Raw genomic sequence first — 27,722 nt, forward strand, 5'->3', positions numbered from 1 at the left:
ATTTCTTATAGAACTCGAGGCTGACACTTGCATGCATTGTCACCACTTACCGGTTTCAGTATTCTCGTGCTCCGTGTCGGTGAGGGTGAGGTTGGAGTTGGCCCGGCTTGACAAGCAGGAGCTGCGCCCGGACTTGGTGTTGCGTCCCCAGAGCCTCACTGGGTGCTCGGGTGACATGACCACGTCTGCTTCTGTGTCGGCATCTGAGCCAGCGCTGATGGAGTAGCCACAGTGAGGCAGCCCGATGTCGGTCCGGTACAAAGCCCCATGTGTGGGTGTCACATCTTCAAGTCCCAGTTCTCGCAAAGAGAAGTTGGCTCCTGTGAGAAAAACACATCAGCTGGGTTATTCTTTAATAGGGCATGGTGCCATCTAGCACATATCAAAAGCAGAAGCATCCTCTACCTTTATGTGGGGCACAGCAGCATCACATAGGACACAGTAACATCCTACAAAAGATACCTCTCTTCTGTGGTTGTGGTCCTGCTCACTGTGAGAATCATAGAATCATTAAGGTTTTAAGACCATCAAATCCAAGCATTACTCTGCATGTCCAAGTCCACCATGGGAAAATGTCTCTAAGCACCTCATCTATGCTTTTCTTAATAACAATTCCAGAGATGGTGATTCCCCCACTTCTGTAGGCAGCCTGTTCCAATCCTTGACCACTCTTCCGATGAAGAAATTTTTCCTAATATCCAATCTCAACCTCCCCTAGTGTCACTTGAGGCCATTTCCTGTTGTCCTATTGCTTGTTACTTGGGAGAAGACACCAGTAGCCCCTGCTCACGACAACCTCTTTTCAAACATGCCAAGACTAAAAAGTGGCTGGATTCCTGCTTCTAGAACCTGACAAAAACTCAGGGCATGTTCAATGAAATCATCAAGTTTGAAAGCAAAAACGGATGTAGAAATGTGCAATACTTAGGAGAGGCAAAAAGTAATCTTCTTGTGGAAAAAGCAAAATGAGGCGTGCAATGATCAAAAGTCCTACCAAAACCTGACAACTTTCCTACAATAGGCAATTTGAGTGAGTTCTGCTCATTGAAATCCCTGAAATTACATATTGGGGATTTAAATTTCCTTTGGCGATTTCACTTTCCCCTTGCTGGCTACTCACACCTTGACTCACATTTAGCTATTCATTTTGAGAGAGTCACAGCAGAGGTTATTTGGCTGCAAATAGATGCGATTGTTTAGCTGACTAAAAATATGACCTGAAAAGTGACTCTTGACTCCATGTCTAGTTACCTGCAGAGCTTCAAAATCAGACTGAATTGATGTGAATAGGCTTCAAATATTAGCATACTTTGTTTAAAAAGTTCCACAATGAGGCTGGGGAGAGCAATTTTAATCCACATTTATTTATTAATGCATGCATTTATTTTTCAACCCTGAATATCTTGAAAAGATTTTGGCCACCCATGAGTGCCTTTAGCTGCACAGTGCATTTATACAGCTCAATGAACCCATGCTTCTGTTATGCTATGCCCTGGATGGATTAAGGAAATGAGCAGTTTGCGGCTCAGGCATATTTCAACAAGATAAATCTGAATGCACGATCTCCAGTAAATTTCAGGCACAAACCTTCCTTTGAAAACTGAAGTTCATAACTACTCATTATTGAAATCTGTTTATCAAGTCTGGATCTCAAGGTTGTATCCAAAGCTGAATTACCATTTTCTCCCTTCTCAAGATCCCACAATTTTGTGTTTTTTCTCACATTTCTATTTGTTGATGTCAAATATCATGTGGAAAAAAATGTGTATCCAACAGAAATGGTTTTCTGTTTTTCCAGAGTATGGTTTCACACTTCTGGAAACAGCCTAGTTTGTCCTTGAACCCTGATGATTGGGGAAGGTCTCTCATATTACAGCACACATGCATCAGATGACAGGTGGTCAAAAGTAGATGCTATTTTACTACATGTTTTCATTCAGTTGAATTTATAGCTCACAGTGAACAAAGAGGAGATATCTGAATGCAAGGTGAATAGTGGGGCTGGGCCACATTTTTATATATAGCTCAGAGAAGGAACTGTTTGATAGCAGGACAAAATTCTGCTTCAGCTGGTTACAGATCTGCAGCTGACAACACTCCAACTGTATAAAGGATTCATGAACTTCACACCTTTTTAATTGATCAAATAAGATTAAAACTTTCAGACAGAATGGACAGAAAAGGTTGCTTGGGGCTCACACCTCTGTCCAACCCTTGCTTGGGAAGAACAACACAAGCTTGTGGAAAAGTAATCCATTTAACGTGATTACAAAGTGGTTTGAGGAATTGTCCTCTACATTCTCATGGCACGAGGAAGCAAATAAACCCGACCTAAGTTATAAATGCTAGGAAGCAGTATCTCCCCAGAGACCTTGCTCTTCTCTTCTAGTTTTGACTTACATGGTTTTCTAAACCATTCCTTGTGGAGTACTGAAAAATATCTTTTGGTTTTCTTTGCGTGTTTGAGTCACTGATGGCAAGTTCCACCATTGCCTGAAAGAAGCCACACTCAGCACCAACAGGCACATCAATGTGCAGCATGACAGATGTTCTCCAGTAACAGCAGCTCATAAATTATGAAAAATGACTGCTACAATTAACTGAAAATCAAATTTATTTGCAATAAACAGCAGCAGATGCATTGATTTTCATATTCTATGCTCACTGTTGCCTTTTAAGCTGGAAGAACTCAAGTCAATAAAAGGAGGATAATAAATATCCAAGACTTTTTAATTCAGATCTGGTCTATTTTCTCCTGTGCTGACTTGCACATTTGCTGACACTCACTCTAGCTAAAACCATTTAAATGCTGACTTGTTTATTTACTGAATTTATTTGGTCAATTTGAAATGTTTCCCTCCTCTGCCTTCCAAACCAATGCAGGAGAGAAATTCACTTTGCCTTGTTGATGTCAAGCAGGCTAATAAGGCTTGGTTTCAGCTGGCCTGAAGCCAAGAAGCATCACAAAGAGAGGTCCATTCCTGGCTTACTGCCAGCAGAAAATGTGGCACAGAAAGTCTGGGATAATTGTTAACACTCTTCAGGCCAGTTTTGGGACCCTCAGGATAAACTGGGAGAAAGCTTTAAGTTGAGCCATTTGTGAGACTTATATCAGAAACAGAACTGGTGCCCTGACATGGTTAATCTTAACTTTTCAATGAATTTCAGTTACTTTGACCAGTCATTTTTACTCAGTACCTTCAAAATTTTCCTATGGAAGCATGAGATTGTGTATAGAAAATTTACACTCCCTGTCAACAGACTGGATTTTCAAGAAAGGTAATATTTTGTGGGCTTCTTAGGAGAAGTCCATAGATCTGCATGGCCTCATGGACCTCCAAGTTGAAAACCGCTGACCTGGACTAATTCACATCTATCCTGCATGGTGAATATATTGTATGAAGTAAGCAAATGCAATGACCTAAAAAGTTTCCTTTTCTTTATAATGTCATACATTCCTTAGAGGGGATGAAGTACTTCAGAGTTGCTAGGAGGAAAACTGCTTTCATGATGTCACAGTGTTATTTATATTAACTATTGGCCCTTTTGTTGATTATTGCCTGTTGCAGCTATTCTGAAACCCAAAGAGCAAAGACATATGCATGAAGATACTTCAGCAAATAATTTTGCCTGTGTGTGCCTTGAAGAAGAGTCTTGCACCAAAACCACAAGTGCATGATTTTTGAGGAGAAATCAAGCAGCTCCCAAGTTTAATGAGTGTAATAATATGCATTTCTTTTGGGGAATCGGCTTCTCTATATTGCAGAGGATGTGCTCAGAGTACTCTGGGTTGGCTAGTTTATGTCCACTTTCTGGAATGCTGCCTACTCTATTTGACTCATTTTGCCATTTTATGCTTTTCTTGATGGACTGCTAAAAACAATTTATGTGAAGTCCTGGTTGGACTACAGAAAAATGAAGATGAGTATTATAGTAGGGGATAGAAATCTACCTCATACAGGCAATAACAGCAGTGAAAATTCTAACTGCACTGACTTCAGGGTATCTGTAATCTCTGTTAGAACTGTGGAGTCCATGGTGACTACTGAAACTCCACATCTTCACAGATACTGGGACTCAGATTCACTAAATGTGCTCCTGTAAATCCTGAAGTGGTTCCTTACTCTAATATTGGAGCATGTCCCCAAGGCAAACCTAAAGCCTACAGGCCAAGAGGGTTCATCCCATCTGGACTTCAGTTGCCTCCTTTCTTCCAGGATTCTTGGATTTTGCTGTAGACCACATGGACAGTGTGGACAGTGACACTCTCCCCTTGTTGCCTTCTGCCTCAGCATCCTCATTGACTTCACTCATGACAGAGCAGGCGTGTGACAGAGTGAAAGGTCTCCTGAGCAGGCAGGAACTTTCCATGCTATGTCAGTACCATACAGCATGTGCACAGGGGGTTCTAGTCTCATGGTGGGAAGTGGCAAAGTGCTGCTGCAGACAGAAAGACTAAGATACAGAAAATGTGTCTTAGTAAGTGCTAATGAACATGGGATATGGGTATGCTACTTAAGGACACTGGGCTGCACACAGTGTCTTGTGCAATACAATGAAGATGATCTCTGCTGCTCTATTTAAATCTCTCTCTTACATCTTGCTTTTGGGCTCAGAGTCTTTCAAAGGTAGCCTCCCACCCAGCTCTGTCTCTCAGCTGATTCCCTCATGCTGTTTACAGCTGAATCTGCTGAAAAGTAACCCACCTGCCCGGCAGAATTCATCAGCCTCCTGGTGCACCATGTCTTTGACCCGATTGCTGTAGGTCAGCCTGGAGTCTTGATCATAAGCCTTCAGGGTCTCACTGGAGCTGTAGGACTTCTGGGGTGCCTTGCTGTCCTCACTCTCGGCTGAAGAGCTGGTGTAGCGACGCTCAGTGTCGCGGCGCCGAGTCAGAGATCGATACGGCTTCCTTTCTTTTACATCCATGGCACCCTTGTCTGAGTATTCAACATTAAAATAATGACGTCTATGTGGCGGTCAGATTGGAATAACCTGAAAGAGAGAATTAAAAAATGTCATGCCTTTGGGCACTCAATGGCTAATTTGCCTTCTTTATACATTCTTACACTGAAGAAAAGGTATGTTACTCAATGGATTGCAGAAAAACCCTCTTAGAACAATTACCAATAAAAAGAAAGTCTCAATTATGTGTGACTCATTTAATAATTGCCACTGCTAACAGGATACATATATTCAGCAACCTGCATCTATCTGAACTAGGCATGCACTTGGGAATTTGGAACTGATTGTGATATTGTGTGTCTTCTTTCTGTAGGAAGTGATTCAGAGACCTCAAGGAGGCATGTATTCATAAGTCATCTAATCTCTGGGAAATCAGGTAATGTTGAAATGTCTCTATATGGGCAACTAGAGGGCTTTGGAAAAATGCTGTCCTGTGGTTTTAAAAATGTTTCCACAAATCATGAAGTTAGAATGTATGAACAAAAGAATGGGATGGTATAAGAGGGCAAGTGGGAAGGGAGAGGAAGAAAGGAAGAATAAAGAAGTGAGATGTGGATGGAAATGACATAAAAATGTCTTCCTTTTCAGAGGGCTCATCTTCACTCAAGTGGAAATATATTAGAACTTAGGCAGAGCTGAGAAAGTGTAAATAAATAATAGTGTTCTGCTTCATGTAACAACATGGCCTGGGATTTATTTCTGTGGAAAAACCAATGTACATATGCACTGCAATACAAGCACACATATCTGCACAAAGGGGAAACAGATATCAGAAATAAAACGTATTAAAAGTATTTTTGTCAAAATAATTAATAAATGGTCTTTTTACTTCAAGTTTATTAAACATGACAGAAAACACAGAAAAAATAAATGCAATGACTTGCATCAAGATGGAAAAACATGGTTTTTAATACCTAGATTTGTTTATGAGAAAAAATAATGATAAAATACACAAACCAAACATGGAAAATCTGTAATTATCAGCTGAGCTTCTCAGAAACTGAATCTTTCTGACTGCTAAAGAACAGAAGTTGATTCTCTAAATGCCACCCCAGGATACTCTTGTTTACCATCAGGATTTAAAAATAGAAAGCAAAAGGTTCAGAAAGCACCTATTAGTTCTTGGTCTTTTTCACAGAAAATTCATATGGAAATATATGGCAAGAACTGAATCACATTCTGTTGGCATTTCTTGAAAAGCTAAATCCTGAATGTACTAATGAAATTTTACTCGTCCATGACTCAGATCCTAGCCCTGCTTCAGATGCTGTGTCCTGGATTTCAGAGAACCATAGAATCCTAGAATGGTTTGGGTTGAAAGGAACCTTGAAGATCACCTTGTTCCAACCCCCTGCCATGGACAGGGACATCTTCCACCAGACCAGGTTGCTCAAAGCTCCATCCAGCCTGGCCTCGAACACTGCCAGGGATGGGGCAGCCACAGCTTCTCTGAGCAACCTGTGCCAGTGCCTCACCACCCTCACAGGGAAGAATTCCTTCCTAATACCTAATCTACACCTGCCCTCACACAGCTATGGTGCCGTAGTTGGGGATGGGATGTGCTGTGAGCTTTGTAGGTTCATCTTACAGGGATGTGGTGTAACATAGTATTTGTGGGTTTTAAAATTGAGGAGTTTTAAAGGAAGGATGTGTGAAGGATGGAAGACTCCTAGCACAGGTTCTGAAAACCTACAAATTAAAATAGTAATACTGAAGCCTGAAGATAACATTTTATTATTTATTTCTTGCTTGAAAAGCTGTCTGGCACATGCACAACTAAAGAAATACTGGAGTTGAAGAGAGGCTGCAGGAGAAAGCAAGAATGACAGGAAGGCCATGAGGTAAACTGGCAGCTGGGCAAAGAAGAAGCAGAGTTACACTCTTATGACTCTTGTGTGGTTAAACCATGACACACTCCTATTTCTGCAATTCTGATTGTGCTAAAACTGCTAAAGGGTTTTGTCCCTTTAACCGCCAAAACCAGCTTTGTAATGACAGCTCCCAATTCCAACACCTTGTTTGGCTTCTGTAGCATTCTTCCTGGGAATAAAGACACTAGTATTAAAAAACAAAACAAAACTAAACTAAACAAAACGAAAAAATCCCCAAAATAAAATCCATTGTCTCTAGTCTATTCCAGACCACGTTCATACATTCTGTTTGTCAGCAAAATTCACAGAAACTATTTAACACTTAGGGAGGGAGAGCGGAAAGGAGGAGTGTCTTTAATGAGTTAAGTCATCCAAAGAGATTTGAGCACCACTTAGACTTCAAACATGTTTTTAAACCCACTAAACTCATTGACTTAAATTCATTCAGGTAAATGCAATACAGTGAATGCAAATGGGATTACTCACCAGCCAAAACTGACATAGTAAATGTATTGCAGAGTAAAGGTACAAAACTAAGGCCTGAATGTAAAAGCAATAGTGAAAGAGATTGCATTGTGCTATAGAACAATAGCAGCATGTAAGAAATCTACCAAATATTTCTAGATTTTTTTTTTTTTTGCATTGAATCAAACATATTGGTGCTTTCATGCTGGAAAGAAATGAAAGAAATAGAGCATCTGTTTGCCTTTCAGTGCACTGTCATCTCCCCTTTTTTAAAAAAAAGCTTTTTTTGGCTTGAAAAATTGTGACTTTTTACACTTGTTATTGAATCCACTTGTCTCCTTTATAGCATCTTTGTTTGAAAACCTTAGAAGGAGCAGGTTTGTTATACTTTTGAATATAACACCTTAAAACAGGCTTCTTCACAAATGCCCAGTATTGAGAGCCACTATAATGAACACTGAAATTGTGGTTTATTGTTACAGGGGATGAAGATAGCAGACTGTGAGTGAGAAGTGCTTACTCTCTAAGAAAGAAATGAGGAAAGGTGGCTTCTGTCTGCTCCCAAGCATTGTAGCAATTCCTACCTAGGGCTGGTCATTTAAAAACCCTCTAGAAGGAAAGTAACATGTGCCAAGGAAACCTTTTTGCAGTGCTAGAGCCACAAGGTACAAACAGGGTCTGCAATTACCATTAGTAACCTTGCAACTTAGGAAATGACAAAAAAACATGAGGAAATTGACTGAATTCCCACCAGATGAAGGGTTTTCTTTTTGTAAGGAAAGGTGCTGAAAAACTGAAAATTCTCCTACAGTACATCAAAAATAGCCCTATAAATTTACACCATCCATATGCACATTCCTCTGTAACAGTGTTTCTATTCCCAACTCATTCATGTCTTTATAAATTTAACTCTTAGCTTTTTATTTCTCTCTCCCTCACAACTTGGGTTGACTCTCCAAATAGAAAGGTTACCTCCATAAAATATAATGAAGATTTTTTTAAAGCTATTTTTAAAGACTGAACTGTTGCATTTACCTGACTTAAGTAAGTTTCCAGCACTTCTGCATGGACATGCAGTTCTTGTCATCTCAGTTTTATGGCCCAATTCCCAGATGTTTAGATATCTTACTTTCAAACGGAGTTGTGTTTGTCAGAGAGTTTGCCACATAGCTTTTTGTGGTAGATTATTATTTTTTTATCTGCTACTCTTTGTCTAGATTTTGTGTCTAGATTTTACTTCTGCTACAATTTCATCAGTGCCACCAACACCTCACATTTTCCCTGACTTCTCTGGCACATGACAAACACAAAGAATCACACTCGTCTCAGTTACATACTCAGCCACCAGTTTCTTTCCGTCTTTAGGTCATGATTGCTCCTCATAATTTTAAAAGCTTCCATAAACTTGCTGGACTGGATGTTAAAGAACAGGCTTTCTAATATGTACCTTTCCATCTCTGTGTTCATTTTCCCTCCATAAAAGCACAAAACCTTCCTGCTCTGAATCATTTATATTTGGAAAGGATTTTCTTGTCCTATAATGCAGTGTTTCTAGTTCTGTATGTTTCTTTCATAATACTGCTGTCTGCATAACATATAAAATTTCACCTTTTTTTCCTTTTTTAAATGTTTAATTAAGGCAAATTAGCTCCAATAGCCATTCCTATTTTTAGCAGCCCTCTGTGTATGGGGGTCCGATCCCAGCTGGACCGCAAACTGGTCTGGAGTACAGCTCACAATAGAAGCATCCTTCTCTCTTTACTTACTCTACTCAGAAAAATCCTACTGACCCTAGAAAGTGTTACTTAGAAGTAAAAGCCTGTAAAATCAGATTCCTTGATATAGTTATATTTTTCAGAAGGGTGGGACTCTTCTCACATCCCTGCATATATGTCAGGGAACAGAGCACAAAAATCAGCTTTCTGGTTCTGGTGCAGTAGTGCAGCAAACATGATGCTTATTTGAAGCACTTTTTATTTTGCTTTTGCTTTGGTTGGCTTCCAAATAATCCTTTTTATGATGTTTTATCCTTTATATCTCTCCTCCTCATTCTCAGTTCTGTTGGGTTTTGTTGCTCTTTGGAGCTTTGATTAACCACACCGGCTTTGTGCTGCAGGATCGCACTCAATGAATGGCAAGGGGTATGATTTATTTTCTGAGTCACTGCTCAAAAGAGAAACTTGCATCAATCAAAAAACAGACAAGGGAGAGTGACACCACAAAGCGATATGCTGGGAGGTGCTTATAGCAAAAAGGACAGGTGGTCTTTGATAGCTGCCTTACATTGCAGGTCACTAATCACCGAGATTAGCAGCAAGGTGATAGACAGCACCTGTTCTGGGAGGCAGCATGTCATATCATCCAATTTTCTGTCAAAATGTGAGGGTTTAAACAGTACAGATAGCTTTATGTACTTCCCATATAGTTATGGCAACAGGGTGATGAGAAAGCTGCAAGAGTGAAATATCTTGTCTGCAAGAAAACGTGAGCATGAGCTTTGGTGGTTTGATTCCACCTCCACCTTTGTGCTGAAGGAAGCAAAAGGACTACTTTTCACTTTTCACTTTTCATTTGTTTTCCTCTGCAGAACTGCCTATGCAGAAATGGCATTATTTTACTTGGTAGGGCATGCTTTTTGTCTTCTTGAACTTGATCTCATTTCACTGCTTAGGGCAATATTTTTACGTGTTTTTTTATTGCTGCTGCCCCTTGTAGAATGAGTACTGCCATAGGATGCTGAGCAACAAGCTTAATTTTATATTCCCTCCTTTGGGCTCCACAAATCGAATCATTAACTAAGACCTAAAGCTGGTAAGTAGTGAGCAAGTATCCTTTCTTTCACTTTATAGAGGAAAGAGATGAGCCATGGGAAGTCAAAGTGAATTGCTTAAGGTGGTACAAGAAGAAAACAACCTGAGGGCAGCAACTTGATCTCCAAAGCTGAGTCTGATACTGAGCCCTGGATTTTTTTGAGAACCAAGTCACATAAGCCTAGTCAAATAATTAATTTTAAAAACTGTGACAAATGCATGCCCAAAATCTTTGCTGCAGAATAGTAGCATGAACCTCAGGTATTATTAACAAGATGCTCTGTCATGTTCAATAGTGTCCTTCAGTCAGAAGAATTGTGGAGCATGGACAATCTGACCTATGAAATCCCATGGTGGGTGATGAAAACCCCACTTAGAGTCAAAATGGAGACAGATTTTAACCTTGTATATTAATCTTCTCAAAGACATCAACAGATACTGGGGGCAAGCCAGCAGTGTTATTTGGGAAATTAGCTCCAGCTCAGGATCCTAAGATACAACCAAAGAAATTGTGAGTTCAGATGAATAAGTGACTTTGTGTCTGTGGTTATTAATATTAATGATTATTAATATGTTTATTAATATCCTACAGCAAATTGAGTCATCACCTGGTATTTTACATCATATTTGAAAGAAGGCAGTCCACTGTGACAGTCCTACCACTTCCATGAGGATGCAAATGCCTTGTTCAAGTATCCTTATTGTGATTTCATAGGCTCATGGAAAGGCTTGGGTTGAAGGGAACTTTAAAGATCATCTGGTTCCAACCTCACTGCCACAGGTAGGGATGCTATGCACTAGTTCAGGTTGTTTAGAGCCCCATCCAACCTGACCTTGAAAAAACCTGGCCTTCTTTGCACAAAATACTGAACCTGAGAAATTTTATTTGGTAATTTTTCTTTGTCAAAAATTGTCTAAGATATTGCCTCCCATTGTACCTCCTCTAAAGCACAAACCTGGCATAAAAGTAGTGGTGAGTGTTCTCTCTGATGCAGTTAGCAAATACTTTGGCATGTACTCAAGGGTTATTCAAATCAAATTTGTATTGCGTAGTGATCAGAGTCAGCAATGATCTGATCTTAGCAATTACACTACTGCGGCTTAAACGGTGTGATGCCATTTACCATGTTTCTGGGAGATTCTACTATAACATAAAGAATTCCTGTGTTTTTTATTAAACCTTAAGCTTCAGATTTATAACAGTGGTTCAAATCCCATGAGCTCTTCATAGGAAATAAATTAAGCTATAGGTATAAAATCCTCTCACATTTTTGGCAAAGACTTAGGAAAGAAGCAGGCACAAGAGAGGAGAATGAAGAGTTGAATTAAAACTGCTTGGCTTCAATCCAGTACTCAAAGAAAGTAACAAAACCTCCCTTTTCTGGTCTCAACCACTAAGCCTTTCTTCTACTGGTAAGAGACTTGCTAGACAGTTGGTAATGGCTTGTCCAAAAGATTGGTTTGTGACCTTTTCATGAATAAATCTAAAACTGCATTAAGCTGGAAGCCCAGGAAAGTTTGAAACAGTAGTGGTGGGAAAACATGGAGGAGGCTGGGATGCAATTATCTCAATTATTTCTCGTTTGCAACTCCTTAAGTCTTCTGTCATGGGCTGGAACATTTAACCTGTGCTAGAGGAAGATTTTAAGGCTTGAAGTTAAAAATTCTTTTGAATATTTTTTGACAAGTATAAGCAGTCTGCACTTGTATACATCAGAACCCTACTCTGGTTTATGCAAAATGGAAATTACTTTGGAAAAAATCTCATACTGAAATTCTCATCATGAGTCCATTAGCCATTCTTGGATGAAGTGGGTTTTCTTCAGAACCCTAATTTAATAGAGTGTGCATAATGGCATTTAAATACCAAATGCCAAAAGATACAGCCTGACCATGGCTTTTATGGTCAGCCTACAAATTTTTCCTGTCTTTGTCAGACTCAAGGTTTAGGTGTATGATGTGCCACACATCCAAACCCCATGTGAAATCAGCACATTTATCAGCAAAGCTCAAGAGTGACAAAGAGAAAATCTCAAGAGTGACATAAAATGTTGGTAGTCACTGAAAGTATTCCCATTCTTTCTCCATCACCCACATTTTGCTAATTTGGGCTCTTACATGGGATACAGGAAGTTAAAATTTATGTCCTTCATCTGAGTCAGGATGAAGTTTTGAATGTGTCTCAAGCCTCCTAGGTGAAAGCCCTTGGCATAGCCTTTCTCAATCTGTTTGGGAGAATTTTTCCTTTTTCTTCCAGAAAAGAAAAACATAGCCTGGGGTTTGGTTTTTGTTAGTTGTTTTTTAATTAAAAAAAAAAAATGGATACTTTCTAGTCATAGAACTGTAGAATGGACTCTATGACAACAAGTAAATGTCTTTGTGTTGGAAGGGACCTTAAAGATCACCTACTTTTAATGCCCTACCATGTACAGGGGCATCTTTCACTAGACCAGGTTACACAAAACCTTTTCCAACCTGTCTGTAAACACTTCCAGGGACAGGGCACCTACAGTTTCCCTGGGCACTCTGTTCCAGTGTCTCATCTCTTAGACAGTAAGAAAAGACTGGGACAGACTCACTCAGGGTGTTAAGCCTTATCCCCACTCCTGGGTAAACACTAATTCTCAGTGTTCTGTTGTGGCCTACAGGAAACCTTTGTAATTAAATTGTGACTCAAATGAATGTGTAGCAACAATTCCAAGACAATTCCCACGCACACCTTGTGCTATTCAATCTCTTTATTCCATAATTAGGTAAGTAAATTCCCAGGTTCAGATACACTAGCTCTGTATCCCTACTTCCCTGTCAATAAATTGAAAAAGGAAACTATCCATCTTTATTATCCCTGTATGGACTAGATGCAGTCAATTTGGAAGAGAAGAAGGGGACAGTAGTTGTGAACAGTGATTTAGGATTCAAGGTTGATCTTTACCCTCTATCCACCTCAGCAAATTTCTCTGCAGGACCACTGGATGTGACAGTCTCTCATGAATCTGTCCCCTGAGAGTTTGCCTAACCCCATTTGACTCTTAAACACTTTTGGCCTTCACAACATCCTGTGTGCAGTGCCCCAGTGTGGCTGTGTGTGGTGTGAAGTACTTTTGTCATTTGAAGACACTGTCTTTTTCATGGGAATATTGATGAGCCTTCAGGCTTTTCTATAAGAAAAGAGGCCTTGAGCTCATACCCACTTTCAGATGTATCTTTTTACTATTAAACATTATTTCTGAAAAGAGCTGAATGGAGGCTGTGACTCTTTTAGGAAAGAAAGCATGTCTGCCTCTTCTGCCTGCAGCCATCATCCTGTACCCATATTCCTCAGTAAAGGTATCACGTTGATGTACACCTCCTGTTTGAAACAGAGTCCAGAGCATCCTCTGTTCTAAACTTTTCAGGTGCAGCCTGGGGTTTGAGCAGCTCACAGGGTGACAGCTGGAATTGAAGGAGACCTGTAGTATAAAACTTGCAGTTTCTGAATTTTTTCTCCTTTTTGTCATTGGCTTGACTGTGAAAACAATAGAAAAGTTGTTTTGGACAGCACTGGCTTTCATTACTGCCACTGAATAGCAGGGAATGTCATAGGCTCAACTGAATTTTGAGGAATACACTTAGAATTATGCTCTAAAAGTATTGCTAGGGACATATTTATTTCGTATCTGCCTATTAATTAAGACTAATTCTATAGACACTGCGGAACAATAAGATGAAAAACTTCATGCAGCAGGGGGAAGCTCTCTCCTAATCAGGCAGGACACAGAGAATAGGGGAAAAGTGTTATCATCCCTCTTCTACAGGCAAAGGCAACTATCTTATCCAGTTACTTGAATTCATGTAAGTAACCCAGGAAACTCCTGCAGAATTAGTCACAAGGCCAACCTGTCCTTGTCTTACTACAGTAACACATGTAAAAATGTCCCTGCTCTTGTCACAGATGCTGCGGTACTGGGTAATCTCTCTTTGCCTTCCTTAAGCAGAGGGAGAAAGCAACCTGTTTTCTTGTTCTGATAAAATTCCCTAAAGGGTTGAACTTCAAACTAAGTTTATTAAAATAGGAATTATCTGTAAAATAAGACTGCAAGGGCTCATGAATTGATTCATTTTAGGACTTCTCTGTGGGATAATCAGAGTGCATTGAGAGATGCTAGGGATTGATTAATCAGTGTAACCCCTACTGTGTCCAGAGCTTCACTTTCAATAGCACAATAAGTGTATGCAGTAGGAAGTGTATTTTTCTTAAGTAAAATGTCTATGGAGAAAAAATAGAGAGGGAAAATTAGTAAATTAGAAATAGGAATTGTTTGGCCTTTTTTTTTTTTTTTTTTTTTTTTTTTTCCCTGAAACAAAGGGCCCCTTCATTAGAATAACAAGGAGGGGAATCACCTCTAGGAAGAGATTTTAAACAGCTGATTGCTGGGTTGCATCTCAGCACTGCATGTACAGGGATATGGAGAAAAGGCTCTAGGGAGACCTTACAGCACTTTCCAGTGCCTGAAGGGGCTACAAGAGAGCTAGAGAGGGTAATTTGACAAGGCCATGGAGTGATAGGACAAGGGGGAATGACTTCGGACAGGCAGACGGTAGGATTAGATTAAATAGAAGGAAGAAATTCTTCCCTGTGAAGGTGGTGAGACATGAGCACAGGTTGTCCAGAGAAGATGTGGCTGCCCCTTCCCTGGCAGTGTTCAAGGCCAGGCTGGGGCTTTGAGCAACCTGTTTTAGCAGAAGGTGTCCCTGCTCATTAGAAGATCTTTAAGGTCCCTTCCAGCCCAAATCCTTCATGATTTTATGATTCAATGACCTTCCAAAACAGGCATCAATACACTCTTCCAGATCTACAAATGCAACTTAACTGAAAGGTGCATTAAGGAGGGATCTTAATAAGGTAATGATAACTGATACTGTAGTTCAGGTAAAAAAAAATCAAACATTACATTTATTCTATTCTTGCAAAACACTGCTTTTCCACTTTTTTTTTTTTTTTTTTTTTTTTTTTTTTTTTACACATGGAGAAAACTCAGATTGCTTACTGCTTTAGCCTTCAAGGAAGTCCATTTTCATCCCTCCCATGTTACAGGCAGAACAGACTGACAGAAAGGAGGTGACCTGACCAAATAATGCAGTCAGTAGCAAAAACTACACAAACCCCAGCTCCTGTTTGCATATCAGAAGCCTGTTTACTGGAGTTCTTGAATTCTGAGCCAGTAATAATGAAACTCAATCATCTTTCAGTTAATAAAATGCTAGATAAGAGATTAAGTGGTTTATCGCAGTCTAAACTGAAAAATAAATTCTGCATTGCTGGTATTAAGATCGCTAGTTTAGTGACTAAGTGATGAATCTTCTGGTTTGCCATAGGAAAACATCTTGTATTTGACTTTCTGTGGCAAAACAGAACAACTTATTAAATCTTTCTTATAAGAAGAAGTTTTGATAACATTTTACAAAATGAATTGAAAGGCTCACTCTTTTGCTGAAGAAAAGCTTTGCTGCCATGCTAAGGAATCCATCTTAAAGAATATTCAGCAAAAAGACATTGTGGAATGAAAAGGAAAAAGCAAATGAAGGAGCTGAGGAGGGAAGAAACCAATTGAAGATATAAATGGCTCTTCTTAGTCATACCTTTAATGACTAGCTAGACCAATGATTAGAAGTAATTGAACTAGCTCTCAGTCAACAAAAGATGCAAGCAGATTGCAAAACAGAGTGGAATTACATTACTTTACACTAAACCAGGAGTAATTAGTGTTTGAGCAGTGCTTAAAAAGCAGAAAGTGCTATATAAATGTTAATTATTACTATTTGTTTCAAATAGATGCAACAAACATAATCTTTTATATGCCTTAGGAAGTAAAATACAATAAAGCAAAACTCACTATCAGCCTCCCTCATTTGGCTGAGACCTATCAGATAACATTTGAGAAAACACATGGAGCCTTATTCAGTGGCTGTCTCTGAATCCTGAGTGTTTCATGTGAAGTCACAGGTGATTCTCTATCTGTGGAAAGCCTATATTCTGAGAAATTATAAAAAAACAACAAAGCCCACCCAAAGCATGAAGGTGGCCAGCTCCACCAATGTCAAAAGAATAGAGAACTTAAGAGACGGAGATCATGGGTTTCAGTAGCAAGTAAACCTAAACTGTTGCATGGCTCAAAATCTTCATTTTGGCCCATGCAAGAGTTGCTGAGATGAAGAGATAGTTATGTCTACTGCTGAGAAACAAGCGCAAGACTCTGGGGAATGATACCTGTGTCTCTTATGCACTGCTGTTCCACTAATTTATAGTGTGATCCGGGACAAAGGCATTTAACCTTTTGGGCCCATTTTATGAGAAACAGATATAACAATTCTCCAGCTGTTTCACAGCCAAGTAAAAGGTCTTTTTTGATGCTTTTAAGCATGTCATTTCAAGAAATAATTTATGAGATATATCACTATTAAGAAGATGTCCGAGAGTCTAGGAGTCTAACAAGAAACTTATGAGGTGAGATCATACAGTTTCAGGATGGCTATAACATGCTAATGATTTGCAAAGATTATTAGGCTCGTTGGAATCATGGACATAAAAGAACCTTAAAGTAAAATGCTTATCTACTTTTTTGCAATAAATTTTCTACCAATTTCCTTCCTACCTTGGCAAACTCTTGCAGAGAAGAATGATAAATAGCAGAGGTCCAACCACTTTGTAAGTTCTAAAAATCGCAAGGGATAATTCAATTACAAAAAGTAATTTGTATGAAAGAAATATTTTGCCAGGATATGAGCTAATAAAACCCTATATTTAAGCTCACGATTTCCAAGGCAGTATACAAATGTTAATTTATTAGCAATTATGTCTGTAAAGGAAGCAGTACAGATGGAGACAGAGGAGACAGCAACATCCTCAGTCATACGCTCCTGAAGCCAAATGTCTCATTGTACATATCATTGCCCAAGTGAAGCTGGATCAATGATTGCATCTGTTTCATGCAGAAATCTGCAGGAAATCCAATTGCCAAGAATCCTTTAAACATAAGTTTGTTTTCACCAAAGTGCAGGCTCCTGGGTTTGAAAATGTCAACGTCAGTAGAGGAATGGTTCCCTGTTTCAATGTTTCTGATGACAAACCCTACTTGAGATGTTCCCTCCTGCTAGAGCTCAGCCACCCTGCTGCTTCCTGCCTCCCTGGGGATACTGATGCAGCTGTTCAGAAAACCACGCCATAAGCAGATCAGGGAAATTATCTGGAAAGTAAAAGAAAAAGAATCCTTATCTGCAAAATCCTTACCTTTTTATTTTTGTAGTCTACCCCAACTTTATTCCAGTGAGATTAATATCAATCTGGTTTTATAGGGGCATTTCACAATTAAATGAAAGTCTCAGGCAAGAGGAAATACAATGGGGTGGGAAGGAAAACAGATTGAGATACTCTTTTCTATCATCTAAGTTGGCAGATGGGGCGGTTTCCACTTTAGGTCATGCATGCAATAACTTGCCTGACCTAAAAATCTGTATTTCTAACCAGTTTTCAAGCAACAGAACTGGGGGCTTCTAATAACCACTCTAGAACATCTTTTCCAGCACTAGACCCTACCATCCATGGGCAGATGTACATTTTGTGACTCTGAGAGAGTCTTGCTTCATTCCTTGACAAGAGAGCTGCTGCTGCTTTATGGAGGCTGCCTTGCCATGCTGAAACCCCACGGGGTTTCAGGGGTTTCCATGTCCACAGCTCATCTATTCCTCCTCCTTGCTTACAGAGCAAAGTTTCTCTGCCCTTAATTGGAATTTCTATTGAGACTATTTTTAGTCATATCTTTACCACACTGTTTTCAAGAAGAGTTGAAAACTGATGTAAACAAACCAGTTAAATGAAGCCAATATTTTTCCTCCCTTCACTTCCTTATTTTTTCTTTCCTTTTTTTCCTTTTTTTAACCTTTCCTTTTATTTCAGTAGCAGTGGTTGGTATCCTATATAGGAAAAATGGATTTAAAAAAAGCACCCACCTTTCTTATGACTTTTTAGCTTTTTTCTTTGGAAATCATGCTGTGTATAAGCTATATCTTAAGGTATTCCACAAATCACTAGTTTTCCCCTGCATTTCTGACCAATGAGGAGTGAATCTGTTTTGTCATCTCCTGACTGGCACTGAGTTTTACACCACCATGGCTTTTCTGAACTATGCATCTGATCCAAAGTCCTTTAAATTACATAGAAGTATTTTCCATTCATTTCACTCGGGGAGTAAAATGGGGCTTTATAAGCTCCAGCTCTCTGTTCAAAACCTTTTAATGTTCATTTTTATGGTATGGGCTGCACTGCATCATATTTCAGTCTCCAAAAGTGTCAGTGCTGAGGACAAAAAGGAATGAAATTAAGAAATTGGAGTCTTTTGAAAATCTCCTTCTCAGGGTGAGCCAAAATGAAACTATGAAGAAACATATAAGAGAGCATATTGGCAATTTTTTCAGATGCAACCTGTGACCTTGGGAGCTGCTGATTTGCCCCCATGGACCCTTGAGGGGGCCTGGGTTTGATGGAGCAGGTTTTTCTCCAAAATTAGGCTCCTTTCTGACATAATAAGTGTAGTGCCTTTTATGATTAAGGCATTTAAAATTTTTCTTTCTATAATTATACGTAGCTGGGGTCTGGAGCAATCCAGCCTTCAAGCTGTCAATAAACACGTTTAGTGGCGAGTAGGGTCATTAGGCTTACAAACAGGTTGAACCTAAACACTGGGGGTTTTAAGCTGATTTCTTGGGTAGGTAAAGAGATATTTATATTTTCATTTAGTTTGAGTGATACCAGCACCTGCCACTTGCTCTAAACAGAGCAGTTAACCCATAACTCCCTCTGTCAACTCCTGTTGATGAAAAGCAAAGCAGATAAATTAATGGCTCCCCTGAGAGGAGAGAACTGAGAAGGCTCATGTAAACAAACACCTCACAAAATACAACTGTATTAATGGGAATGGAAATGAAAGAGAAAATGCCTCTCCCCATCATTGATAGGCATAGCAGGCTGGAGGCAAAACACTCACAATGAAGCTAAAAGTATGGAACGCACACCAGGCTCTTTGGGGCTCACTCAGCAGCCATTAGTGCAGATGGAAATATTTCAGTCCTGCTGACTCCAGTGGCAGCTTTTTTGGAGCATCTGACTTTGTAAATGTGATCCTTGCCTCCCTACGCTGGCATGGACACAGGGTCCTGCTGCTGGGAGTTGCACCCTGCAAACAGTAATTAAAAGTGAAAACAGGTGAAAAACGTGATTCTTTTAAAAATCTGGTTTGCTCTTAGGGAAATATAGAGGATGATCCATCCTACTTTGCTTTTTACCCCACCTGAGGGTGGGCTCAGTATCTTCACCTGCTCTTTTTCAAATGTGCTGGGGGCATGGTGCTGTGACATAAACTGAAGAACATTCAACTACTTCCTCTGTGAAGGAATAATATTAGGACACTTAGCTATCACAGACTCATAGAATGGTTTGGGCTGGAAGGGACCTTAAGATTATCTAGTTCCAGCCCCCCTGCCATGGGCAGGGACATCTTCCACTGGAAGATGATGAGGATGACAATCTTAAAAAAAGCCAAATGTGCAGGTCAGTTGATTGGGCTCTAGTCAGGGGATAAACCTAATAAAGAGATTTTTTTTCCTCCCATCTCTATGACCTTCCTCTCTCAAATATGTTTTTCCCTTTTTCCCTGTAATGGGAAATTGGATTTTTGCTTCTTTTCCTGTAACTGCTTTGGAGTGGTCCTGGGTACCGCAAGGCTTGTGCACCTCACAGTCCTCCAAGGCAGAGGAATGTTTGCACAGACAAAAGAACTAAAACAAAGACCTCTTCTCTATCTCACCTTGGCTGGTCGTTTTTACGCACACACGTCTCCTTCCTTGAGATAATACTAGCATCTGTGTGACTTTCATGTGGCATGAAATGCTTGCAGAAATAAAAATAAATCAAAAGTGGGTTCTTTTTGCAGACCAGAGATCCAGGGATCCAATCTGGCTCCAACTGCTACATGGTGGGACTGGGTGTAGGGCAGCCAGAATCTGCTGCTGGCCAAAGCTACGGTCTAAGGAAGGAGTTATAAAAGACAGTAATGCTGTGCTTAGGGTAAAGGCAGGCCCCACATCTGGGTCATCCTGCTGTCCTGCTCAAGACAGCAGTATAACTCCAGTCTGCTCTGCATACCCAGAGGTTACATCATCTGGACGAAAGATTTTTGCCAGACTGGAGGATTGCCTTTTTGCCTCCCTCACACCTCAGCTAGTCCTGGAATAGGGAGGAGAAACCCATAGCTGAACTTTCACAGCCAAGCTGAGCTTCTGTTAGGCTACAAATTGTAATCTGGCAAAGGATGTGTGTAAGGCGGAATGAGTACAGCATCAAAGCAATGAGCTGCAAGTGGAATTCTTATTCACATGTGTTTTAACTCCTACCCTGGCATTGCTTATTGCCTGTGTGTTGGCTTGGACCAAAGCCAGGGAGTCAGACAATGTTCTCTGCATAATTATATGCCTAATGGAAACAAGTAGAGGTCCCATTGCCTGGATTTGGAGAGGACTGTTTCTTAAATAGTTGCCTCTGAAGGAGAGCTGGGAAGGAACATGACAAAGCCACATGCAGAAGGGACAGTGGAAGAGCATCATCCATAGAAGGAGCATGTGGTCTAGGGGCTATGCTCTGCAGTCAACTCTTACATCAGTCATTGCCTTCTTTGGCACTTTCTCAGATGGTAAATCAAGAGCAAGAAGTTGCACCAAGTGGTCATTGTGGCCTGCTGAGGAGCAGGTAGCTGCAACTCTGAAAGCACATGATATGATCAATGCCAAAAACACAGCCCAGGGGTGTGACAAGAGGGGATGTGGCTGTACTTGTGGTGACATGGAGTATTTATCTTCCAGACTGGTTTTCTACATCAACTTTTCTTCTAGAGGTTAACGGTCTTATAAGGGCAGCAGCAATAAATAAATGTGCCTAACCTGGAGCCTCATTAGTGTAAACCCAGAATTACATACCTATTTATTAACTTTGCATAAACTGGGTTGACACAAGGATGGAAGCATGAGCCTCCTTCCACCTTCCATTCCACTGTCTCTGCTGTGACAAGGGCAGGAGAGCAGCTGGGCTTGAGCATATTTAAAGCTGATTTTATGCTGCTGTGCAGAGCTGCTCTCAACATGAGGGCTCGGCATAAATGTACAGGGAAGGGGCGATAGGATCACAGACAGACACCGTCAAGATCCTGGCCCAAGGCAAACATGCCTGTGGCTTTCTTACTTCATGCTTTTCAGCTCAAATTAGCTTATCTGTGTCAGAGAGGGCAGCTGTTCCAGGGGGAAAAGGAGGAGGGAAGGTGTAGATCACATATCTGACTCCAGAATTGTAAAAAATAAGTAAATTCAGTTGGAAAGGGGCAGAGATAATGGCCGAGATCCCTACCTTGAGCCCATCACTTTCTCCCATAGGACTGCAGGAAGAGAAATACTCACAGAAAAAATGCTTAAGCAGAGTATTAATTATGTCAATATTATTAACAGGCCTCTCTCTGTCCCTTCCTTAGCTGACACCTCCCACCCTTTTTCTGCCCTGTGTTTATTATAAACTGGTATAAGAACTATAGCAGATTTACAGGTGGCCTAGGGTTTTATATGGCTAAGGCTGAAATTAAACCATTTCACAAAGACATAAGAAATAGTCTCAGTAATTTTTAAGTTTGGAAACAAATGAATATAAACTTAAGCCCCTTCCCCTCTCCCCAAACCCTCAAGCAAACAAACAAGCAGATAGCAACAAAAGCTGTAAATGGCTTTGATGGCTACATTTATTGCTAAACAGAAATGCTAGTAATATATTGGTCCTCAACCACATTTTTCACCAATCTAATCTGGGAACTCAGCTCAACTGAAATCCAAGACGCAAATGAGATATCTACACTAGTAAATTAATTATTTCATTGCAGTAAATAACTTTCTGGGACCAATCCCTGGAACTGAGGTCAACTGGCATGGAGAAACCTGTACCTATATAAAAAAACTTTCCTAGGGTCCAAAACAGGGTGATATAGTCTGTATTTTGGGACTGGTTTCTGACTTTCACTGATGCCTTAGTTGTGCTCAGAGATTGTATGCTCTGGTCAAAACCTTGCTAGGAACCTCTATTAATTGTGGTTTAGCTGCTATTCAACAATATAAACAATAACCCCTTGGTATTGTTTCATTTACTAGCATAAGCAGAGCCAAAACTGCCTCTTGTCAAACTGTAAGGAAATAGGTACTTCCATATTTACAGTAGCTTTCAGATCCATTTGCAAAAGAAAACATTCTTATTCTTCTTCTTATGATTATGAGTTAATTATGCAAGCTCTGAAATAAGTGTGATATCCTGTTCTTAAACCCAGTCTAGCATTGTCTTATGTGCATTCCAGAGCTTGAAAGAGCTGTGTGTTGGTAGTCTCACAGCTGGCAGGTGCAAATGTAACAATAATTGAGACCTTAGGTTGGTTTTTTTTAAAAACAACCTTCCTCCCAAGACTGTTGAGCAGTGTAACTTTTCTCAGCATTCAGTTTGATTTTCTTTCTTCCTCTCTCTCTTTTTTTTAAATTTAAGAGAAAAAAAAAAAGTTAAATGAAGCTGATCTTTCATTAGAAACTCATTGATGGAGAAGATATCATTTAGAACAGGTTGTCTGGGAGTGAAGGCAACATCAGCCAGAAAGGAGATGCTGCCAACTTGCCCTCCTGACTTGAATCTCTGATGTTGAGCTATTACATGAAGCTCTGCAAATCACCAAACAATGTGAACAATAATGAAGGCGTGTTTAAGAAAGAAAGATGCCATTTGCAGGGGGATTACTGGACATGAATGGTCTCTCTCCCAGCTCTTGGCAAATAACAAATTGCCACTACATTGTCGTCAAATCAAATATTCCTACAGCACCCCTAGGGATTGTTTTGCAATTTTGTTAATATTTTAAAAGCATCCCTTGATCTTTCCCTTTTCTGCCTGCAGCTATGATTTCATTTTGCTCTGAAACAGATGTCTTCTCTCTCTCTCTCTCCCTTCTCCCCTCTCTCCCTTCAAGTGTTCACCTTATTAAAGTACATTATGAACAATTGATTTTGAAGCCCATGAGCACATGGAATTCAGCAGGATTCAGACCACTTTAATCCTGCCATATTTGGAGAACTGGCCTTTTTGCCAACACTGGTCAGACATGAGTTTTCTCAGAAGAAAAACAAGAAAAAACAATCAAGGAAACAAAACCTTTGTCTTAGAGCCACAGGACAGGCATGCAGAGCCATGACTGTTCAGAGCACCTTGGTGGCCTGATTCAGAAATCCTGCCTCCAAGATGAATTCCCAACATTACCTTAAAATTGCCTACAAATTACACGTTACACGAGGGACAAACACTTTTAGAAGGTTTTGCTGAGCTAGGCAAAGGGGCAATTGTTTTACACTAAAAGAGGGTCAATTCAGACTAGATTTATGTAAGAAGTCCTTTGAAATGAGGGTGGTGAGACACTGGCACAGACTGCCCAGAGAGGTGGCAAATGCCCCATCCCTGAAAACATTAAACAGGTTGGATGGGGCTGTGACCAACATGATCAAGTTTAAGATGTCTGTGATCTTGTTAGGGGGGTTGGACCAAATGGCCTTTAAAAGATCCGTTCCAACCTAAACCACGCTATGCTTCAATGATTTTTTCAATGAAAACTGAGTGAGCTAGTTCTGGAGTGGCATAGCAACAAATTAATCAAAGCCTGGGCTCTTTGCACATTTTTCTGTGAAAGAAGGCTTATCAGAGTCCTAAGCAGACCAAGGCTACCTACCCTAGCAGCATTTATGTTGCTGTTTATCTTCAGGATGGTTGATAGAGAGGTGGAGTCTCCCTGAAAGGCAGGGCTGTGACTCTGCTTGACATCTGCAAATTTCCATCCATCACATAATAATTATGAGTCACAAGATGATAGAAAGTGTGGCCAAGGCAGGTCAAATGCCCTGGCCCTGGCTGAAGCACAGGCAGCTAAGTGATACTATTCATAGCACTGACCCACACTCCTGCCTATCCATCATGGCAAAAAAGACTGGCTTGTTTTCTGGTTGAGCCCTTTCTACTGATTTCCACTTGTTTTCAATAATTTTGTGGTTCTCAGATGTGGATATCACACCAAGGTAAACAGGAAGGTAGAATAATTAAAGGACTTACCACTCATTAGTGGTAAGAGGTTTACTTGTTGAGTTGTCCTTGGGATGAGTAAAATGATATTACTCATTAAAAACAGCTATGAAATGACCACAAATAGTGTGTTGTAAAGCAGAACTCCAGCTGTAGCTGGAGAAGCAGAGGTATAGAGGAAGAAAATAGAGGGACATACCCATGTGGTGAAACAGTGGATGCCTCAGCTGACAGCAGAATCAGGGACTGAACAGAGATCTTCTGTTTCCCAGTCCAGACCTAAGTCTGCAAGCCCAAGTCTTGCAGTTAGGCCAGGTTAAACTTTGAAAGCGTGTTTATGCTTTTCTGTCACTACAGAGTAAGCATTATCCACTGGAGAGCACGTTTTCATCCCAAACTTGTAGGCTTAACAGCTGAAATTCCTCTTTTCCTCCCTGGCCTTGGCTTGGCTTTTTTCCTTCCTAGTTAAGTGCATTCAAATATGCAGATGCTTCGATGAACTCAGGAGTGGATATTTCAGTGGTGACTTCACGTGCACCTAAATTCATCTGGTAAGCAATTTTCTTTAACTGTATTTTAAATAACACAGATCTGGATTGTCAGACATTTCTTTTTATATATATTGCTGATTGGGTCTTATGTAGACTCAAGACAAAAAGAATCAGACATATCTTTTACTTCTCTAGAAGGACACCAGTTTGATGGCAGAGGACTGGCCCACTTTCTGCAGTCAGAAGCACCCTGATTCACAGAGTGAAGTAGCTGCTGCTATTTCAGATCCGATCAGCTTGAAAGACCATCCAAAGACAAACCTTGTCTCAGAGAGGCACCTGCACATGGTGACTGGGTTGTGGGGATTTTTTAGGTGTGGTCCTGTTTCATGGCTCTCCTGGGTTGGACATTGTTGGTCCCAGGACAATGACTGGTCCTGCCTGCAAGGCTCAAGTCTAAGCAGAGAGTCTAAGTCTAAGTGAACCAGCTTACAGTACTATGAAAGAAACAAACAGGATGTGAACTTGCATAGGAGCTTAAAAAAACAAGCATGCTCCAGGATCTGATATGTAAACAGGAGAAAATTTTGAGGTAGGAGCTGTAAGAGGCAGTAAAGGTTACCCAAATTAGGAAGAGACTGACATGGTGGAAGAAACGCACAGCAGAACTGTGAGCTGTGAACCTGAAGCATTTGTTTCTAAAAGGCTCTAGCAGCTTGAGGCTGGCAGGCCCTGATAACCACTTGTGAGCTGGCTGATAAATGGGTCAGATGCATTCTGTCACACTTGGCTGGGGATGCTGGCCATGAAACAGGGGGATTCTGGCCATGAAACAGACAGCGTGGAGTAGAAGGTCCATGTAGCCCATGCTGTTTGTGTCACTGCCCTGTGAGTCATTGCTGGACATAAAAAATAGTACCTTGAAGAAGAGCCTGGAAAAGACCATGCAGTGAAGATAATCTGAAATGCCTGTTTCAGTAGGATGTTCCTCAAAGTTCCCTTAATTATGACCTGAGCCGCTGAAATGCATAGTCAGAGTGACAGCAGGGTACTCATATAATATTTCTGTCTTCTTAATTATACCAGAAATATGACAGATACTTTTTTATTGCCTTAAAACAGTAACAGCAGCAGCAAAACCTAGTTTTTATCTGTTAAAGGTAAGGAGGAGGGTGGACATAGTCCATAATTTGTTATGGAAACATTAGAAAAAAGTGAAGGAGAATCTCAGGGTTTGTCATGGTGCATTAGAAGCTCCAAGGTAAGGGGAAGTTGGCGTAACCCATGCAGAAAATTTTGTTGCTTTGTCCCAAATAAGCAAATGTTAGACACAGTCCAGCTCAGCTGAGTCTCAGTGATCCCAGAGCAGGGCATGTAAATTCAGACTCTATTACTAATACGATTTAAATGGTTTCATTATGTCTCTATAGCTCAATACCTGCAAAGGACTGTCTGAAATTCTGCTTTTGCCTTCCATACTTGCTGATAAAATTACCTCCTGTTTTTCAAGGATTATTCATTTCTGTATGTGTGCTTTGCAGTGCAGAGCATAGACCATGGTTATTCTTCTTTCTTCATGAATTATTCCACATCTTTCTCTCTCCCAAGGACAATCATGCCTCTGTAATGATAGTGCTATTGCTTGTGGATGAGTATGAAGTTGTGGCACCACCATCCCTGGGCAGGAGGATTGGAACTACATGACCTTTAAGGTTCTCTCCAGTCCCTTGAGGCTGAAGGGGAGAGAATATCAAGGTTTAGCTGATCTCAGCTGCTTTGCTACTCCCCAACATCTTAAAAATAAACTGTGATGGGGTTTATTCCTACATCACAATCAAGCTACAGAACATGAACAATCAACAGAGTGGTGATGTTTTTCTGTACATTTGATTTAAAGTGTTCCTAGGAGGAAGGAGGGGAAGATAGAGTGACCCCTTTATTTAATTCAGAGATTGGTGTCATCACTAACTCTTTACAGTTTGCTACCTTCTACAGCAGGGAAGTGTTTGTCTCCCTCTACATGACTGCTAAGAGCAGGCTCGAAGTGTTTGACATATCCCTAGGTGGTTAGCAAAAGTATATCCATGTGGATATACTTATGTAAAGCTTAAAGAGAGTAAGTAATAACTGGTGCATTAAACATCTGCAATAAATGTATGCAGATTGGCAAGCAGTAAAAAACAAAAGGGTTATAAAAGCCCAGAGGAATCTGAAGGATCTCAAGAAAAAAAAAAAAAAAAAAGGTTTATCAGTGCTACAATTTAATTCAGAAGTAAATTTGATTAAGAAAAAGAAAATTTCTGATTAGCACAATAAAATATTTTTGTAACAATCAGATCCCTTAGGGAAGTAAAAATAAATAAATAATAAAGTTATAATAATGATAATCAATAATAATAATAATAATAATAATAATAATAATAATAATAATAATAATAATAATAGTAAATTAAAAATCTGAGCCTGAAGTGACGTGAACATGAGAAAAAAAACTTTACTGTGTGGGTGATACTGCACTGGAACAGGCTGGCCAGAGAGATTGTGGAGTCTCCCTCAGTGGAGGTATTCAAGAAGCATCCGATGCAATCTTGTGCCATATCTTTTAAGATGACCCTGCTGGAGCAGGGAGGTTGAACCCACCCAGAGCTCCTTCCCAGCCTGATCCATTCTGTGATTCTGTGACTCCCTAAAGCACTATAAAAACAGTGTTGTACAAAATTGAGAAGTCTTATGTTGGATTTGAGATTGAACAGCCTGATAGATTCTCTTCCACTTCTTAAGTTTACAAATGTATCATTCACAATGGAGCTAGATAAATCTGTATCAATGCAAAAGCCTGTCTCTGTTTCTCAGTAGCCCAAACCAAGGAGATGTGGACCAAGCTCCTAACCACTTTGGCATCATCCAGAATTTTAATGGAAAGAGAAAACAAGTAGTTTCCAATTCATGGACA

General features: G+C 40.1%; 1 protein-coding gene across 45 annotated transcripts in view; it reads right to left on the reverse strand.

The window, feature by feature from the left end:
- TENM4 (teneurin transmembrane protein 4) overlaps positions 1-27,722 on the reverse strand; it is a 1,535,912-nt gene that overhangs the window by 339,954 nt on the left and 1,168,236 nt on the right. For all 45 annotated transcript variants that reach the window (XM_072936977.1, XM_072936960.1, XM_072936968.1 and 42 more), the window contains 2 exons: positions 4,707-4,995; positions 51-320 (listed from right to left, as the gene is read on the reverse strand). In XM_072936977.1, the coding sequence (XP_072793078.1) occupies positions 51-320; positions 4,707-4,929 (493 nt within the window). In that variant the 5' untranslated portion in view covers positions 4,930-4,995. The remainder of the gene's footprint in view (positions 1-50; positions 321-4,706; positions 4,996-27,722) is intronic.

Source organism: Taeniopygia guttata, chromosome 1 (genome assembly GCF_048771995.1).
Source record: "Taeniopygia guttata chromosome 1, bTaeGut7.mat, whole genome shotgun sequence".
NCBI classification, from domain to species: domain Eukaryota; kingdom Metazoa; phylum Chordata; class Aves; order Passeriformes; family Estrildidae; genus Taeniopygia; species Taeniopygia guttata.